The following is a 17,954-nucleotide window of genomic DNA, read 5'->3' on the forward strand; positions in this document are numbered from 1 at the left end:
GAATGATTCCTTCTTTGTTCGGGAGATGGAGAGAGAGACACGGGGGAGAAGAAGGAGTCGCAGTGTGGAAGGAAGCGAAAGAGACCTGTGTGTAGAGATAGAGTGGGGATGAGAGGGAGAGGTACAGAGGTAGTGTAGAGACAGAGCAGTTAGATGTGTGGATGTGCTGTTGAATTAAACATGAACTCCTTCATTAGGGCCAGACAAAAGGACACACCAAATACAGATGACGCACAAGCTCATGCACACACACACACACACACACACACACACACACACACACACACACACACACACACACACACACACACACGGTATCTGTTTCATCTTCTTCCCGCTTTACCTTGTCAAAGACACTCTCAAAGACTTTTCCAGGGGAATATTTTCCATCCCAAGGGAAATGCGTGTGCACCAACTTTTATAGCCTCTTGTAAGGCGGTAGGTTTAGGGAGACTTAACCCAACAAACCCCCTCTACTCTCCCTCTCTCTTAAGATAATGCCTCTACCACTGCAACAGGCTGAGCACCTGTGGCTCAAAGTAGCACCGTCGTCTCTTCTTCATGGGAAAATCTAATGTGACTAGACACCAAAAAAAGGATAAGTGAGCAAGAGAATAAAATGATTATCGTACAGGCAGGGGTTCTTTAAATGTGTCTACCAATTGCTCAGGCTGGAAGAGTAGCTGTGACATGCAACTATTACCATTATAATGCTGTTTTGTCTCTATTTGTTTGAAAAGTTGAAGAAAACTGTCAGCAGTGAGTTCAGTTTTTTTTTTTTACCTGAATACAAAACATCTACCACTATAATTTTGACTGTTGTGTTTAAACCAGGTGACCACCAGATTGTGCAGCTCTATCTCAAGTCCAAGGAGACAGGCCTGGCGTTTGCTAACACCAGTTTTGTTTTCTACAACTGCAGCGTGCACAAATCGTAAGTCTGTGTCTACTCATGGCTCTCTGGAGCACTTCCTTCTAGCAGACAGCTTGTCGTAATTCTAATCCCTTCATATTGACGAAACAACTGCCATTGATTCCTAAACTGTTAGAAACTGTATTGTATACATAACTAAGTAGGCATATTGAGCTTCTCTTCTCTAGTGTATTTGCTGCTATTCCATACTAATTCATAGCACTGTGTTCACTCTTCTCTGCTCTCCACTCAGGTGTCTGTCATGTGTGAGCAGTCCTTACCAGTGCCACTGGTGTAAATACAGGCATGACTGTACCCACGACCCACGGACGTGTTCCTTCCAGGAGGGCAGAGTCAAGAAGCCTGAGGTGAGTCCCAAACCAGAGGTGGTGATGAAGTGTTTTACTTTACTTTACTCTTTCTTGTTTTTACATTGACTCCAATTATAGACCGAATTGCTGTCATGTTGCGCTAACACCAATCACTTCCAGGTAGACAACTGGCGATTGATTTCAATTGCATAGATACCAGAAACCGACATAATTGTTAATTTTTTTTTATCATTTTAAACCGTAACTGTAAAGTTTAAAGACACTTAGGCTGCAACGATTAGTCGACTTATCCATGACTAATCGACTATTAAAATAATCGGTGACTATTTTAGTAGTCGGCTAATCAGTTTGAGTCTTTTTTCATAGAAAAAGTACTATAAAAGTACCCCAAAACACTCTTATTTCAGCTTCTTGCATTCAAATATTGGTAGTTTTACACCCTCTCCCATGATGGTGAACTCAAACTCTTTGGCGTCAGTACAAAACAAGACATTAGATGACATAATTTTGGGGTTTGGGAGAGACAGACCGACATTTTTCAACATTTTGACACATTTGTCAGTAAAATGATTAGTCGACTAATCGAAGAAATAATTGACAGATTAGTCGACAATGAAAATAATCATTAGTTACAGCCCTAAAAGACACATAGTTAAACACTGTGGTCCGGCCTATCTGACATTTCTGCTGTTCCTATTGTATGTACTGTGTTGCTTTGCTAGCGTCTTTGCTAAGCCAGATCTATCAGCATGGAAGCTAAGAAATGTACTGATCTGGACACATGCCGCTACAAACATATTTTAGCTACCTAAAAAGACCCACCTGAAGAAATCAATATCACTGTAAGTGTATGCTATATTAGGAAAATAGTGGTAGACCAGCAACTTCTGTGTTCTGTGAAGTAAAATTACTGATGTTATCTATGGAGTCTGGTAGCTTTAAGGCTGCAGTTTCCCGTTAGAAAAGACTGACAGTAAGGTAAAGCAGTAAAAATATTCTAAATATAGCTAAAATTTAGCGTACACATACAGGGGGTCTTTTTTAGGCGGCTAAAAACCAACTAGTTGAGGTAGCATTTGCTCAGACCCGTTTTATCTCACATTCATGGCGTGGTGGTTTTCCACCCAGAAGTTTGTGCCAACAAACATTGAGATTTGGTTTATTCAGTCACCAAACCCCCTGCAGGTGTTGCTAGGAGAGGGAAACCCTTAATGGAGGGTTAAGCTGCTTTCAAGAGGTTCAGATTTCTAGCAACACATCTGTCTGTAGGTTCAAAGACAGTCAGACTGTAGCCCAGTAAGACAATGTCCAAGAAATCCCATAGCTTTTACTGCTGCCCAGCTCCAGCCGGCCTCCTCGCACTGAGCCAGCTGTGTAATAAAACATGGTGAAATAAATTGAGGGGGAATGTTTGGCTACATGACACTAATAGCTATCATTCTAGGTTTCACATGCAAAAAGAGTTATGTTAAAAGCATTGAGACACCTTTCAGCTGTAGTGCTTCCATCTGGCATGAGTCTCTTGGCATGTCTCGCTCTTGACTGCACATCAAAGGGCAGTGGAAACTAATAAAACGGAGCCATTTCCTCTTGCCCATCCCTATTCCCTGCGACAGCTTAGTCTGTGTGAATTATCAATAGTATTGGCAGCCAGTTCTATTCCCGTCGAAGCAGAGCCCACCGTAATTAGGCTGCACTGCTGCAGAGGACAAGCCACTCACTGGATGGGGTACATTCAGCAAATGCCCCCAACCCGCACACTCCCCGGCCTGCGAGAGAGGTCTCACTCTGATTTAGAGTCACTGACACAGTGGTAGCCTTCAGCACAGAGCAAGGAGGTAAAGGAAGGTTTGGGTATGTGCCCGAGTATGTGTGTAACCTCTGGTGTGAGCCTGTGGGTACAGTATGTCTGTGTGTCCGCATGCTCCAATGTATTTTTATGTGTGTGTGTTTATCTGAATACAGTTTTCGCCTGCCTGTACCCTGCCAAATCACGGTAGTTTTCAGGGGGAGGCTTTTACAGGGAGTTAGTGGCCTGTTAATCCTAGCCTGAGGTGAGCTATGATGAAGATCACTAGTGTTCATGTCTGGGTTGGCAGACGCTGCACGACGGGCAGGGACAAGCTTAGCCAGATTGCCTCCTTTGATGAGCAGTCTGCTCTCAATTGTGTTATTCCACCCATGTTTCCCCCGAGCCATTCAACCTGCACAGACAATATTATTTTCTTTTTCCGCAGTTTCCATTATCCTTTTGAACCTTCTGCTTAGTCAGGCCCAAGCCTGAGTCTTTGCAGGTTTACTTTTCCAATTAACTTGGGGGCTGGTGGTCAATATTGACTGAGGATAATAATGTGTGAATCCTCTGCTATTGTGTTGCTGACTAAAAGAAAACCACAAATAAAGCGAAGGGGGATTTGGTATTAGCACATTAATGACATCCCATTTTTTGACGTGTTGTTTCAGAATAAGCAGGTGTTTTGCAGGCTTAATGACTTTTAATTTGCTTTTAATTAACCCCTCAAATCCAAGGTCGTATATCTGCAGCCAGATTTGTGGTATGCCATTTCGAATTAATGATTTACGCACACACAGACAAACTTAAGAACATGCAGGCACACGCACAACAAACCGTAGATTCATTCCCGAATTTCAGGATCGGCAACAAGTCAGCCTTGCTCTGTGGAATGGGATGGCCTCTTTCTGCCGCAGATGACTTTTTTGTGTACTATTACAATTAAGGGATTTCAGGCAGTGATCTGAATAATCCCTTAACGCTATGCTAATGATCGAGGCCAGGCAAATCTCCCTACTGGTTGAGCTTGTTGTTAGTATGCATGGCAGGACAGAGTTAAAGCCAGGCCTGGGCGTACAGTGGGTGCCTTTTTATTCATGCCAGCAATGATATGGGCACACGGATCAGACGTTTGCCTGTTGGCACATTAACCAAGGCCACTTCCCTGTTTGCCCTCCACACATCTCAAGGACTTAGCCGCTCTGATGAGCCTCACTCACTGACAAAGAACATGCATGTAGCTTCACTGGGGTACTCTGAATAAATAGGCAAAAGTTATTCTTGACCACTACTGCTGCATTTATTATATAAACAGTATTTTTATGATCCTGCATATTTATTGCTTTTTCTAACTGCACCCACATCCCTAAAGCACACACATAGCCTTACCTAAAGCCACTGAAACAGAGGACACTTCCTGTTCTCTTTGTCTAATGAAAAACCACAGGAGGATATTACCCTTTCTTCTTCTGTCTGTCTACAACACAGCATGCACATATCTTGAACTGTTGCCAAGCCTTTCCGTAATATATGCAGCTGGTAAAAAGATACAAAACACACCAAAATATTAGTGTTACTGAATAAATATCACCACCCCACACTGGCATCCTTGCATTAGTTACTTCTTGACTGCGGTGGTGATCGATGCCTGGGAGTTTATTTACCAGGAACTTATTGATCAAGGGATCAAGATAATTTTATTAAAGAAGCTAACTGCCAGCAGTAATAGCTGTTAGTTGCCAATATTAGACAGGAATGGTACAGAGAGGGTTGCTTTGGTTCGATTCATAGACAAATCAATGTCATACACAAGTGCTGACTGCTGAGGAGTCCATTGAGGATTTGCAGAGGAAAGACAAAAGGGCCATGTCAAAACTGAGAATAGAAGCTAATGAACAAAATGGAAGGAAAATTATTTAGAAAAGATACTTAAGTGAAAGATTGAAGAGCTTCATAATGCCACTGTGTAGTGGAGGAATAATTGATTAAATGACATTTCAGGTTAACTTTTGTTTTTACTTTTTAAATAAAGTAGCATCTTTAGGATACGCTTTTATTTTGAAAGTCTGTGTCAGCATCAAACAGTGGCAGGCAGATGGCGAGCAGTCAAGAGAAAGATGATGAGGATAATGTTATTTTCTCTGGAATAAATCAGCAATGTGGAAATATTTGGGATTTCGGAATATGGATTTGAAGTTTGTCTTCAGGGCTTTAAAGCAGATAACCCTCAAGTTTACTGAAAAAGATGATGGTTTGGGTTGAAATGATAATATTTCTCCCAGAAAGGTCTTTTTTATGTGTGCTTGTGGAGGCAGTTTAAAGTGAACTTTACTGCACTCAAGAAGTTACCATTACTTACATTATGTATGTGTTCTTTTGTCTTTTATGGCCAAAAGCAGAAAGGAAAGGGGTGGCAGCTTCCTCTGTAACAGACTGTGTTTAATGGGCAAATCATATTGTCTCATATCGATTGCAAGACCCTAAATTGCATCAAATTGAATCAAAATCATATCATGGCAGACTTAAATATTGGCAAATATCGTATCATCCAAAGAATAGATATAATATTGTATTGTGATGAAACTAGTGATTTACACCCCTATCAAAAACCACACAGCTGTAATATTAATATAATATAAATGTAATATCTCTTTATTTCAAATATCCACTGTGCATTTTCTTATTATGCATTCATTGTTTTGCAAAGTTTGAAGTTTGACTCTTTTAAAGACATGATAATGTTGCACCTTCTTCTGCGGTGGCACCTGACTAGAGAATTGGTGCCACCTACATCTTATCTTGCTGAACCATCCCCCAATATTCGTCATTTTCTTTTGCAGATTTTATGAAAATTCACTCATATTTTGCACTATAGTTGGATGGAAAGCCAACTACTGAATGGTGAAAGATGTTATAGATGACACTGAGAGCACCCAGGGGAATGTTTTGAGTACATGGGTGCATTTTCTGTTTCACAACTGAAAGCATTACATTAGAAAAATGCTCATTTGGGTATAAAAAGGAAAACAAAATCACAAAATCATTCTCCCATTCATTGTCTGTGGAGCAGCTCCAAACTAATACTTCATGACATGACATGTTTAAGATTTACCTCTGGTCTCTTACTTTGAGTAAGTGAGAAGCTCATGTTCACAAACAGTTTGAACTTAGTTACACCATGGAAACAACATATTGGAATTCTTAATTTAGGTGGTGTTCCCTTTTAAGAGCAAGGACAGAGATGCAGTAAGAGACGAGGGAGTGGTATTTGGGAGGAAAAAGTTAAGGTGAGGACTGAACGGCGGGATCGAAACAAGGTGAGGATCAGCAGGGAAGGAGGGAAAATGAAGAGAGAGCAGGAGTGTGTCTTTGCCCGAGGCTCTGTAGGAGACGATAAAACAAAGGCCAGTTAAGGGGAGCTCTTGGTAACCACAAGGTGTGTGTATGTATGTGTGTGTGTGTGTGTGTGTGTGTGTGTGTGTGTGTGTGTGTAAGAGAGAGAGAGAGTGTGTACGTGTAGTGTATGAAAACTGAAGATCCTCTTCATCTTCACACCTTACACTGCTATAATTATGGCCCTCTCTCTCTCTCGCTCTCACCTTCCCTCCTGCCTTGCTTCAAACTATGCCAAGGGCTTTTACATTCACGGTTCCCACTCCACTGCCTACTCTCTGTCACTCTGCCTATCTCCACCCTTCACACCTCCCACCAGCCTCTAATTATCAGATCTAAGTAGGTCCCCAAGAAGAAAAGAAGTCAGGAAAGAGGGGGAGAGAGAATCAGTGAGAAGGAGCATATAAGAGAAATGAGAAGGGTCAGTGAGCTAGATGGGATGGAGAGCACAGGCTGGGCTCAGCGAGCGGTAAATGAAGGAGGGATGAGGCATGAAACAGAGGTGAGGTCAGAGAAAACAATGAGTCAGTGATGGAGAGAGGAAGAATGGAAGATAATTATATAGATAAAAAAAAGGAGACGCGCCAACTTGGTTTTCAGAAGTCAGGGCTTATTATGTGGTTATGATGAGTCATGCTATTGACAGGTACTTTTCTCTTTCTAGTGCTTTAGTGCAAGTCCTTGATTACATGACGACGGAGCTGTCACTGAAGTTCACATCTCCACACAAAGACACAGACGCATGAATAAACTAGTTTGCTCTACCTCTTTGTTCTCATTCACTGCCATCTCTTTCTTTAGCCAGGAAAAAAATATGTATATTAAAGGGTTGTTTCACCCAAATTACAAAAGGGTGCAACCAGTGGTGGGTACAGTACTAAAAATCTATACTCAAATAAAAATACATTTACTCCCATAAAAAAACATGACTCAAGTAAAAGTGAAAATTCACATTTGGGAAACCTGCTCAAGTAAAGTAAAAAGTAGTTGATCAGTTACTCAAAGTACAAATTACTTTGAATTTTAAAAGGGTGCATGGGCCAGTACAAAATTATGAAAAGCAGCACTTGTTGTTACACATGAGTAGAGCTCCAGCGATTAGTCGATTAAGCGATTAATCACTGGAAATAAAACATATCTGGGCCTCTTTTGATTGTGTGTCATTTTTCAAGCAAAAATGTCAAACATTTGCAGGTTTTAGCTTCATAAACATGAGAATTTGCTGCTTTTCTTTGTCATTTATGATAGTAAATGAAAAACCTTTTGGTTTTGGACTGTTGGTTGGACAAAAGAAAAAAAATTAATCACTGCTTTGGGTTCTGGGAAATTGTGATGAGCTTTTTTTCACATTTGTTTTCATTTTGCAGACTAAATGATGTATCGATTTAATTGTGAAAATAATCTGCAGATTAACCAATAATGAAAATAATTATTAGTTGTAGCTCTACACGTGAAAACTAATATCTAACATTGCTTAAGTTAGCTAGCTAACTACATTTTCACGGCAGTATGTGCACCTCACATCAATGTGCTCCCCGAAGTTAGAAGAGGAGGTTTTTGTAAGCCACACCAAGCACTTTGTCATGACACTGTTGTCCGTTGGATTATGATATTAAAAGTGTGGCCGGGCGTGGTTAGGGACTGTTACTGGAAGCTACCTAATGTTCTGGGTTTTGCTCCGTCATCATCATATTGTGGTCAAAAGACATGGTCATGCTTCTTTTTCTTCCAGTCAGCTGGAAACTTGGCATCTGCAGTTGAGGAGCTTCTCATGTGCTCTCCCGCCTACATGCATATCTCACATTTAGAGCAGACTAGTAGGGAAGGTGGCAGCACAGTGTTGCCTCACAGCAAGAGGGTTACTGGTCCAAACCCAGGTTGGGGGTTCAAAATGAAGGTGGGGGAGCACTTCTGTGCAGAATTTACATGTTCTCTCTGTGTCAGTGTGTGTTTTCTCTGGGTACTCCGGCTTCCTCCCACAGTCCAAAGACATGCAGGTTAATTGGTGACTCTAAATTGGCCGTAGGTGTGAATGTGAGCATGAATGGTTGGTTGTCTGTCTCTGTAGGTAAGCCTTTCGCTAGTCTGGCGACCTGTCCTGGGTGTACCCTGCCTCTGGCCCAATGTCAGCTGGAATAGGCTCCATCCCCCCATGACCCCTAACAGAATAAGTAGGGAAGGTATCAATGACTAATGTAGTGAAGTAAAAAGTAGATTACTGGCTCAAAAATATACTTGAGTAAATAAGTACAGTTTAAAAACTGGAATATGAAAAGTATTAGCTTCTTAATAAAAATACTTTTTTACTCACGTGCGTTATTTGTACTGAGTTACTACCCACCCCTGGCTGTATCTAAAGAATATTTTCATTGTTTATTAATTCATTATTGTCTTGATGAATTGATTCATGGTGTGGTTTATAAAATGTCAGAAAATGGTAAAAGAAAAAATGTTGATCAGTGTCTCCCAAAGCCCAAGATGACGTCCTCAAATGTCATGTTTTGTCCACAAACCAGAAAATATTCACATTTAAGAAGCTAGAATCGAAGAACTTTTTTTCTCAAGCTGATCAATCAGTCAATTACGGTTGACAGGTAATTAATTAATCAGTTAATAGTTGCAGCTCTATAACAAAAACAATTCCCACCTACCTCTACTAGTACCCATGTACGTAGTTTTGGTTAAATCTGTGCAGGTTTGTAAGATTATCTTCCTCTTCCTGTTGTTAAGACTCAAGCAGTCAACAACATGCAGCCTGATGAAGTGAAGAGTCGTGAATTTCTCATCTTGTGTGTGATGGTGCACAGCTACAGGATGTGCATATTTATGGGGATATATGTGTGTGTGTACATGTAGTATATGGTTTATGTGCATGTATCTGTGATTTGCATTTGCTCCTCTGTTATTTATTGCACTTCAGTTGTTGGGTGTCGAGAGGGTGGGGAGCGGAAATAAACGCACTGACATTAGATCAGCCTAAATGTTGACATGACATCTTACCAGGCGACAGCGAGCATCACTGCCAACACCGCCGATGTCAGTAGCCAACCAGGAAATACACGTGTGTTTGTCCAAACCTCTGAAAGCCCACTTGGCCTCAGGGCCTGCTGGCAACCATCACAGTGTGTTATATTAGTGTGTATGTATACATACAAACAGGAAAATCAGAGCTAAGTCGGAGAAACAACACACCGTACCAACAGCGTACACACTTGCTTGTTTGTGGATTCCCTGCCACATTATGAATTTTTCATTGTTATTGAAGCAAATGAGGCATCTGGTTTCTGTTTTTATTTATCTGCTGCTTCTTCCGTCACAAAACTTGGAAAGGGTGAGAATTTAGATTGTACTGATGTTGAACAGCCATAATCTGTACAAGTGTGAGAAGGCTGCTTCACAATTACAGGACAGATGACTTTAGTGTATGGGTTTAAATAAACCCGTCTTGGATGTGTGAAAGAGTGTGTTGAAGGTGTTACTATGTTGGATTATTTACCTGAGACTACAGTACATGTTTATTCGGAGCGTAGCTGTTAAATCACTCTAATGTCAGTAGAAGGTGCTAATGAAATGGTGAAATAGTGTAGACAGTGTTTGTGTGTGTGTGTGTGTAGTCAGCAGCTGTTGGAATTTGCTTTTTGAAGTTTTCTATCTCCTTGACATGTTGTCATAAAGGCAGATGATGCAAGAGATGCTGTCTGGCTCTGACTTGCGGTGTTTATCTTATGCTGTAATGAGATTCCAAGGCTGTGATATATGTAGTTTATGTTTGCATGCAGATGCACGCACATGTGTGGGTGTCACTGACTACTTTTACGTGCATACAGATATCCCTGTATTATTCAGAATATGACAGTATTCTGAATTTGATATGGGTCATGTAAACCGCATATTAGATTTAAATTAGGGCTGCAGCTATAGATTCTTTTAGTAATCGAGTATTCTGTCGATTATTCTGGCGATTAATCGAGTAATTGGATAAGAAATACTTTGTGTTTTAATTAAATTACTTTGGCTTTATTTAAGGGCAATAGTAATATATAAAAGAGCATCGCCAGGTAACGTTAGCCACCACACTGATTTCTGTTATTACTCAGCCATTGTAAAGCCATAATACACATACATTCTTTACACGCGTTAGGAATCTCTGCTAGCCATCACTGATTAAGGTTAAATGCAATTAAACAAGACGTTAATGTACCTTGTTGTGTTGGGTCCGTTCGGCAAACTTGATGCATACACTGGAGGTTTTCTACTCAGATGTTGAGTTATGCTAACTCTATTTTGCAATACACACTGATCCGTAGTTGCAATCCGTGCTTCACGTCAACGTTACAGCTGTGCAGGCTATCAACAGCAAAAGTAACAAGTGCTTGTGCATCAGAAACAACCATTCATGTGAAGCACAGCACACTGTATATGTGTACTGGATAATTTACTGGATTTGCCTCAAGGCTTTTTAGTAATCAAATTGTTGGTATTACTCGAGGAATCGTTTCAGCCCCAGTTTGGATATTCCAAATTCGGCCTTTTTTCAAATGTAGCATTTTCAGATTGATAGATGTGGTATGCTGGTATAATTCTGGTTTTCGGGAGCATTCTTTGGACATGAAAATAGCACATTTGGAACATGTGTCTCAATTGGGATTTTTACAGCAGCCAGTTTGCGATAAGCTCTGTGTGTTGTCATGGATGCGTTGTACACAAACCAAGTAGCCAAGCGTTTGCAAGGCTGGGGTAGAGATGGACGCCTGAAATAAAAGCCCACATTTCTGGTGAGGGAGGAAACACCTAATTTTTAAATGTTATGAAAGGCTTGGATATCAACAAGTTTTTGCATATGCGCAAATATCGCATCGCAGACTTTTTCAGGATGGTGGTTGAAGGAATGAAAGAGGGAAGTTGTGTTTACACAGTCAAACAAGTTCGCCACACGTGGAAAACTTTGAAAAAATCCTGCTGTGATGCAAAGGCACAAAATGGCACGAGCAGCTCCAGCTGTTCTGTTTTTCCATATTTTGATGTGATAAACAACATGTTGGGGCATGTAATCAGAGTATGCACAGCTGCAGTGAAACCATAATATAAGTGGAATATTCATTTTCATTAGCCATGTACACAGCTCAGTAGGAATATTGTGTTTTTTAGAATAAGGGCATAAACTAGAATATTTTCTGCATGCAGCACTAACCTTAAATGTGCTCGCATGTTTAAGGAAGTGTTTTACTGTCAGTATTTGGGTTCAGGGTTTCAAACACTCCAGTGCATTTTAGTTGTGATGCTGTGGGTGTATGTATGCATGTGCACAATCCTATCACCATATGCCACTATCAGTGTAGATCTGTGTCTTCAAGATTCAGCTTAAGTCGCCGTGTTAGGTCATACTCCGGTGCCTCCCATGCCTTCATTTCCACAAACCAGATCAAATTTATTGTCCCTATTGTTCAAGTGTATTAACTGGAAGAGATGTGATTAAAAATGGATGGCATCTCTCTTTGCTCTCCCACTCATTTTCATACTCCAAATACGACCCTTCGTTCTTAGGAAAATGAGATTTGGAAGAGCAAACACACACACACACACGCACCACCTCTTCCTTCCTCTCCTCCACCACTGAACTCACTCACCCTGTTTGTCATTTATCTATAATGACTTTGTGAATAGTGTCACAGAGCGTTCCCCTCTCTCTCACCACGCAGCCATCCAGTCAGTCACTCAGCCTAACCCAATCAAGTGGCTTTTAATGAACTTCAAACAAGTGTTATCACCCAGTTCAACGTGCGCTATGCTTCACTCCCCCCCAGCTCCATCCATGCGGGGGCTCACCTTATCTGCTCTCCTTCTTTTCACCCTCTTTCCTTCTGCCTCTTTGACATGCTAAAGCTCCTCCTGTCGCATATGCTTAATGGTATTTTTTTGCCTTTTTCAGTTACTCTGTTCCTTTTGTTGTTCCTCTCTCTCTCATTTTGCCTATTTCGCTCTCTCTCTCTATCCACCGCTCTTCAGCAAAAACATGAAACGGTTTAGGGAAGTGCTGTTCTCTATTTACTATCTTTACCCTCCTTTACCTCCCTCCTCACCTTTTACTTCTGCTTGTCAGTCACTTTTCTGTTCTTGCGAATTGCTTTTTTTTTTTTACCTCTTGTCCTCCTCTGTTTGTCTTTCCTTTTCTCCTCTCTGTCCATCTCTACCCCTTGCTCACATGTCCTCCCCCTCTGTCTTCTCCTCTTCATCTTTCAGGGAAGTCAGAGGTGCTCTATATTTAGCCAGCTACTCACACCTGAATTGATTGGCTGTTAATTTTAGACCTCCAATTGCTAAGTGACTCATCCCCCCCTCTCTCACTCTCTGTCACTCATTCTTGCTTAATTGCTGCACAGGCAGAAGTCAGCCTCATTTTTGATCCATCAGTGACATCTCTTCTCCATTAACAAAAACATGCAAGCTACAATCAACATACAAATACAAACCGAGAGCTCATATCGTTTCTGTACAAGTGTCTGTTTCAGTGTATCATTAATGCTCCTGTCCTACGGGTAATGACGATGGAGTACCTGTTGAGCTGGCCCTTCACTCATAGTGAATGTGAGCAGGTCCTAGGACTGTCTAACCAAGAGACTCAGCTGATGTCAACCAGCAGGCATGATCACAATAAAAGCACAGAAACACTGAATGGGCACACACTGAAGTGGCTATTTCATATAATTAAACTAATGTTGGTGAAGTACTGGGTGATCTGCTCCTTGATAAGATCTGATAGCCCAGTCCTTTGTATACAAAGAGTGGCATGCAAAGGGCCAGATTTACATGTGTGACAGAGGAATTCAAATGGTTTGTTGTCTTCAGTGTGCTTGCAGAAGTTAGAAGTGTCCTAAAAAATGTCCTAACATTTATCCCTTCTTATGTTCAAATCCATTAAGGAGTGCTGTACTTCAATTTGTGCCTCGGGTGCAGGCAAACTGCATTTCTAATAACACTCAGGTGCAAAATGACATTGCAGGATCTCCCGGAGTAACATTAAACTAATTGCAATTAAGCATTAAACCTGATTAGAAGACATATAGTAACATGCTATCCTCGCTTCTCTTTTCCTCTCTCCTCCAGGGGTGTCCCCAGCTGCTGCCTGCAGACAGGATCCTGGTGCCAGTCAACGTGGTAAAGCCCATCACCCTACGGGCCAAGAACCTCCCCCAGCCACAGTCTGGACAGAGGGGGTACGAGTGTCTGCTGACCATCCAGGGAAACGAGCACAGGGTTCCCGCCCTGCGCTTCAACAGCTCCTCAGTGCAGTGTCAGAACACATCGGTGAGGATGAGTGTGTGCATGCGTGTGTGTTTTACTTGCCTAAGCTATCATCGTTGACCACTACGCACCCACACACCAACACAATCTCTATAAAAACGCCCCATTTCTATAAAGTTTTCCTATAAAAGTGACCATAATATTTTTTCATACTCTCATAAACATATACAGACACAGACACACACGCACACACACACACACACACAGATTCCAGTTGAGGGTTTTTCTGCTTTTAGCCACACAGTGGTTAGATGAGACAAGGGCCTGACTTTGTCTCTCCTGCACAGCCATCCCAGCGATCATGCTCCATTCGCTGACTGAATAATACATTGACAGCAATGAAAGACTAGAATGAAAAAGGCTTTATGCTGGTCTTGATGCTAATCGTCTGTTGATACAATAACATCTCATCTTCCTGTCTATCTTCATCACTCTGGGTGTGTGTGTGTGTGTCAGTGTCTATGTGTAGAGATGTCTGCAGGATTTGTGTGTTTAATCACAGCACAATCCAAATATTGTACTTTGATTGAGCAGTGAAGAAGGGAAACTGTAATTTAGCGGAAAATTATGATTCTAGCACCAACCCATCCATGCTGCTAGTGTTACAGAAACAAATGAAAAATAATCTCGTTTTTGAAAGCTCTCTGCTGTGTAGAGTGTGTGTGTTTGTGAATTCAGTGTGTGTGTGAGTTCATGTGTGTATTCACCGTGTCTCCAGCCACCTGTTGGCGATGCATTTTGCATTCAAAGGAGTATTGTTATACCAGAGGCTTTTGGACTTGGAGATAATAGACAGTTTAAAGTAGCTCAACAGCTTCTCTCTCTCATACTCTCTTCCCCGTCTCTCCCTATTCCCCTTTCTGGTTGCCATGGTGATAGTATTTCTATGATGGGATGGAGATGAGCAGTCTTCCCGTGGAGCTGACCGTCATCTGGAACGGAGATTTCAGCATCGACAACCCCGCCCACAACAAAGGTGAGCACACACAGAGGCACGAGCATGCGCACACTCAAGCGCTTGCGCACACACACGCACAGACGTACACACGTATGAATCCATATCAGCTCTTCCCATAGTTCTCGCAGTATCACACGAAACCACGCGCACACATACAGTCGACATAGTCTCATAAACTCTCACTTAAACACACACACATATAGACACAAACTGCTGCTTCCACATTGTTGCCCTTGGAGCCGGTCTCCATGGCAACAGGCGGGCGGTGTGCTGAGGTGCAGCATCCGTCCCCTGATGTTGCCGTGTAGAGTGGTTAACTTTAACACATCCTCTCTTACGCTCTCCTTCTGTAGGTCTCTTTCCCCCTCGCGTCTCGCTCCATTTGTCCGTCTGTCTCTCCCACACTCCGCCATCGTCCGTCTGTCTCATCTCAACTCTCTAAATTCCATTTTCTTGCCTCCTCACAAACATTATTTCTTCTCAGCTGTTTCTCTTATTTGCTCTGTCAACACCTCTCTGGGAGTTTGGCAATCTATCCATCTCTGTCGCTAGTGCCGCTCTCCACCCTTCATTTCATTTTTCTCATCTCAGCAATTCAATGTGCTTTACTGGCAGACATTTCAGAAGAGCGGTGCTGGAAAAACATGTAGATCCAGCTGGAAAATTACTAATAAATAACCAACAATAACAAAAATTAAAGGTGGAATTATGTATCTAAGCAAGAAAAGCTAAATTATTACTATTAAAATAGGTAGCATTAGATATTTATTGCTGCATCTCATATTCATTTCTGTCCAGCTCTCCATCCACTCATGGTATATGTGGAATGACAGGTCAGTGCTGAATTTTTAAGCTCTCAGCTTCCAGCTGCTGAGCTTGATTCAGTTTGGCCACTGGTGATCCAAGACTGCGAGTGATCCATGCTGGGGCAGGAAATCAGCGGCATGCTGGGGGTTGTAGTTCTCTGACAGGAAAACAACTCATTTTGACCTAAGGCAGCGGAGTCAGGCGTAAGAAACATATTGTTAAAATATGGATGATATGCCAACATGACACTGTGCTGTGAGGCAAAGTTTGTACAGTATTTGTGTGGGTTTGTGGTAGTGGTGGTGGTGCATGTGTCTGAGTCAAGTAACAAAACATATCCTTGAGCATAAGTGTAAAATCAAAGAAGCAACAAAAGTTAGAGATAGAGAGGGCGATGCTTGAACTGGAGAGTCCTCCTCTGCCATCTTCCTACCTTTGTTTGCCTGCGCAGGAAGCGGCTCCTAGGGCATCAGTTGATGGACAGATCACACATGCATCTAATGGCAATTAAAAAGAAAATGGCTGGCCCGTTGCCATGGAGATGATATGTTAAATGTGTGGTGAATGAGCAGAGGCGAGAGGCAGCAGTGTAGGAAACTCAAAGCGAGACAGAGGGAGGGAGTATATAGAGATGATGATAGATGAAGAAATAATGAGACAGAGATATCAACGAATGTTGCTCTGAAAATGCTCAGTTTGTTGTTCGCATATTCAAACAGCAGCTGACAGACACTGAGAGATTTGGGTAAACAACCCAAATTTTAGTTTGTTGTGTGTTCTGAAGTGTTTGTCCGTCATTTTAGAGGCTTTTTCGCAAAATAAATTTGCATGCATTTGCTGTTCTGTAATCATTTGTACAAAGGTTGCTCACCACTCTTACTCCCTCTGTCGTTACCTTCTTCCTTCCCTTCCCCCTTGTTTTCTCTCCCTGCTCCTCTCTGTCTCTTTCCTTCCTCCTGCACAGTCCATCTGTACAAGTGCGACGCCCAGCGTGGAAGCTGCGGTTTGTGTCTGAAGGCAGACCCGCTGTTCGGATGTGTTTGGTGTAAAGGAGAGAACCGCTGCACCCTCAAACAACATTGCCCCCACCCTGAGAATCAGTGGCTGGAGCACAACGGCATCAACAGCAAGTGCACCCACCCACGGATCACACAGGTGCGACACACACCAGGACACGGATGCATCACATATGTCTGCACATTCAGTCCGCACAAGCCAAGCAATGCCAACATTAATGGCTTTTACCTCAAAGGCCATACATGCACACACACAAATAATTACAGGGCACTGATGGGAGCATACTTGTACTCATCACCTCCGAGACAGTGTGGCAGTTGATCATTTCAACATAATGGCAGAGGCTGTGAGTCACCACAAGCTATTCAGTCTGACAGCATTTGTGAGGAAAGATATATTTTACACCCTTTTACAGTGCACTTACAAATCTCTCTCATCAGAAGTTTGAACCATAATGATATAGTAGAATTGATGTGGAAAAACTACTCATGTCAGTCTTCATTTTGATGAATAATGAAATCAATTCAGTGAAGCTCAGTTTGTCTTACTTGAATATATATTTATATAAACACATATCTGAATTTGGAGAAACCTCTGACACAGCACACTGGTATGGATAGAGACATACCAAAGCCTTGAAGTACAGAGCAAACATTTCAGCCTTGTACAGTGTCTCTCCTCCATTATTCAGATCCTCTTGTCATAGGGGTGGGCTACATGGGATATAATGATAATATCCGATTGTTCCACATGGGATGTATAAAATTACCATGTCACGAACATCGAGTGTAAGTTGACATGATACTTGCTTCTGGCATTTGGGTTCTCATGGTCTTTCCTATGGCTCTCTCCCACTTCCACACACACAAAAAAGACACACACTCCCCACTTCCCAATCCAGACTGCTCTCTCCTAGCCTATCATATGTGAGCAGACGAGGTGCATGTTTTTGTACATGCAGAGGTCCAGCCCGCGACTGTTTAGTCTCATTTCGTGAACAACTTGCAAATATTATTGATATCTGAACTGGGGAGCTGTTAGTTTGTTTCTTACTCACAGTGAATAAAGCCTCATGTTTAAGGGCACCTCTGTAATGGTTTAACTTTCCGCTAACTGCTAACAGCTAACAGCTAACCGTGGACCAGAAGCTTCACGTTTACATTGAAAACATCAATAGTAACGACCTGAGACGAGGCAGGTACTTCAGAATAAAAGCACCAGTGGTTTCCACTTTGATTCATTTTTTTGTAACAATACTTTAATGAAGTTAATGATAACAGTACTTAATTTAAATTTATTATGACAGTACTTCATTTAACTTTATTGTAATATTACTTTAGCTATCATTATGATAACAGTACTTTTTTATATTAATTATGACAGTAATTAATTTCACTTTATTATAACAGTTAGTTATTTAACTTTACTGTAACAGCACTT

At 41.7% G+C, this 17,954-nt stretch overlaps 1 protein-coding gene across 2 annotated transcripts in view; it reads left to right on the forward strand.

Moving 5' to 3' along the window:
- Nucleotides 1-17,954, forward strand: part of plxna4 (plexin A4) — a 364,224-nt gene that overhangs the window by 279,692 nt on the left and 66,578 nt on the right. For both annotated transcript variants that reach the window (XM_049566659.1, XM_049566658.1), the window contains exons 8-12: nt 835-934; nt 1,167-1,281; nt 13,535-13,735; nt 14,612-14,708; nt 16,462-16,652. In XM_049566659.1, coding sequence (XP_049422616.1) covers nt 835-934; nt 1,167-1,281; nt 13,535-13,735; nt 14,612-14,708; nt 16,462-16,652 — 704 coding nt within the window. The remainder of the gene's footprint in view (nt 1-834; nt 935-1,166; nt 1,282-13,534; nt 13,736-14,611; nt 14,709-16,461; nt 16,653-17,954) is intronic.

Source organism: Epinephelus fuscoguttatus, linkage group LG22 (genome assembly GCF_011397635.1).
Source record: "Epinephelus fuscoguttatus linkage group LG22, E.fuscoguttatus.final_Chr_v1".
In the NCBI taxonomy this organism is placed as follows: Eukaryota; Metazoa; Chordata; class Actinopteri; order Perciformes; family Serranidae; genus Epinephelus; species Epinephelus fuscoguttatus.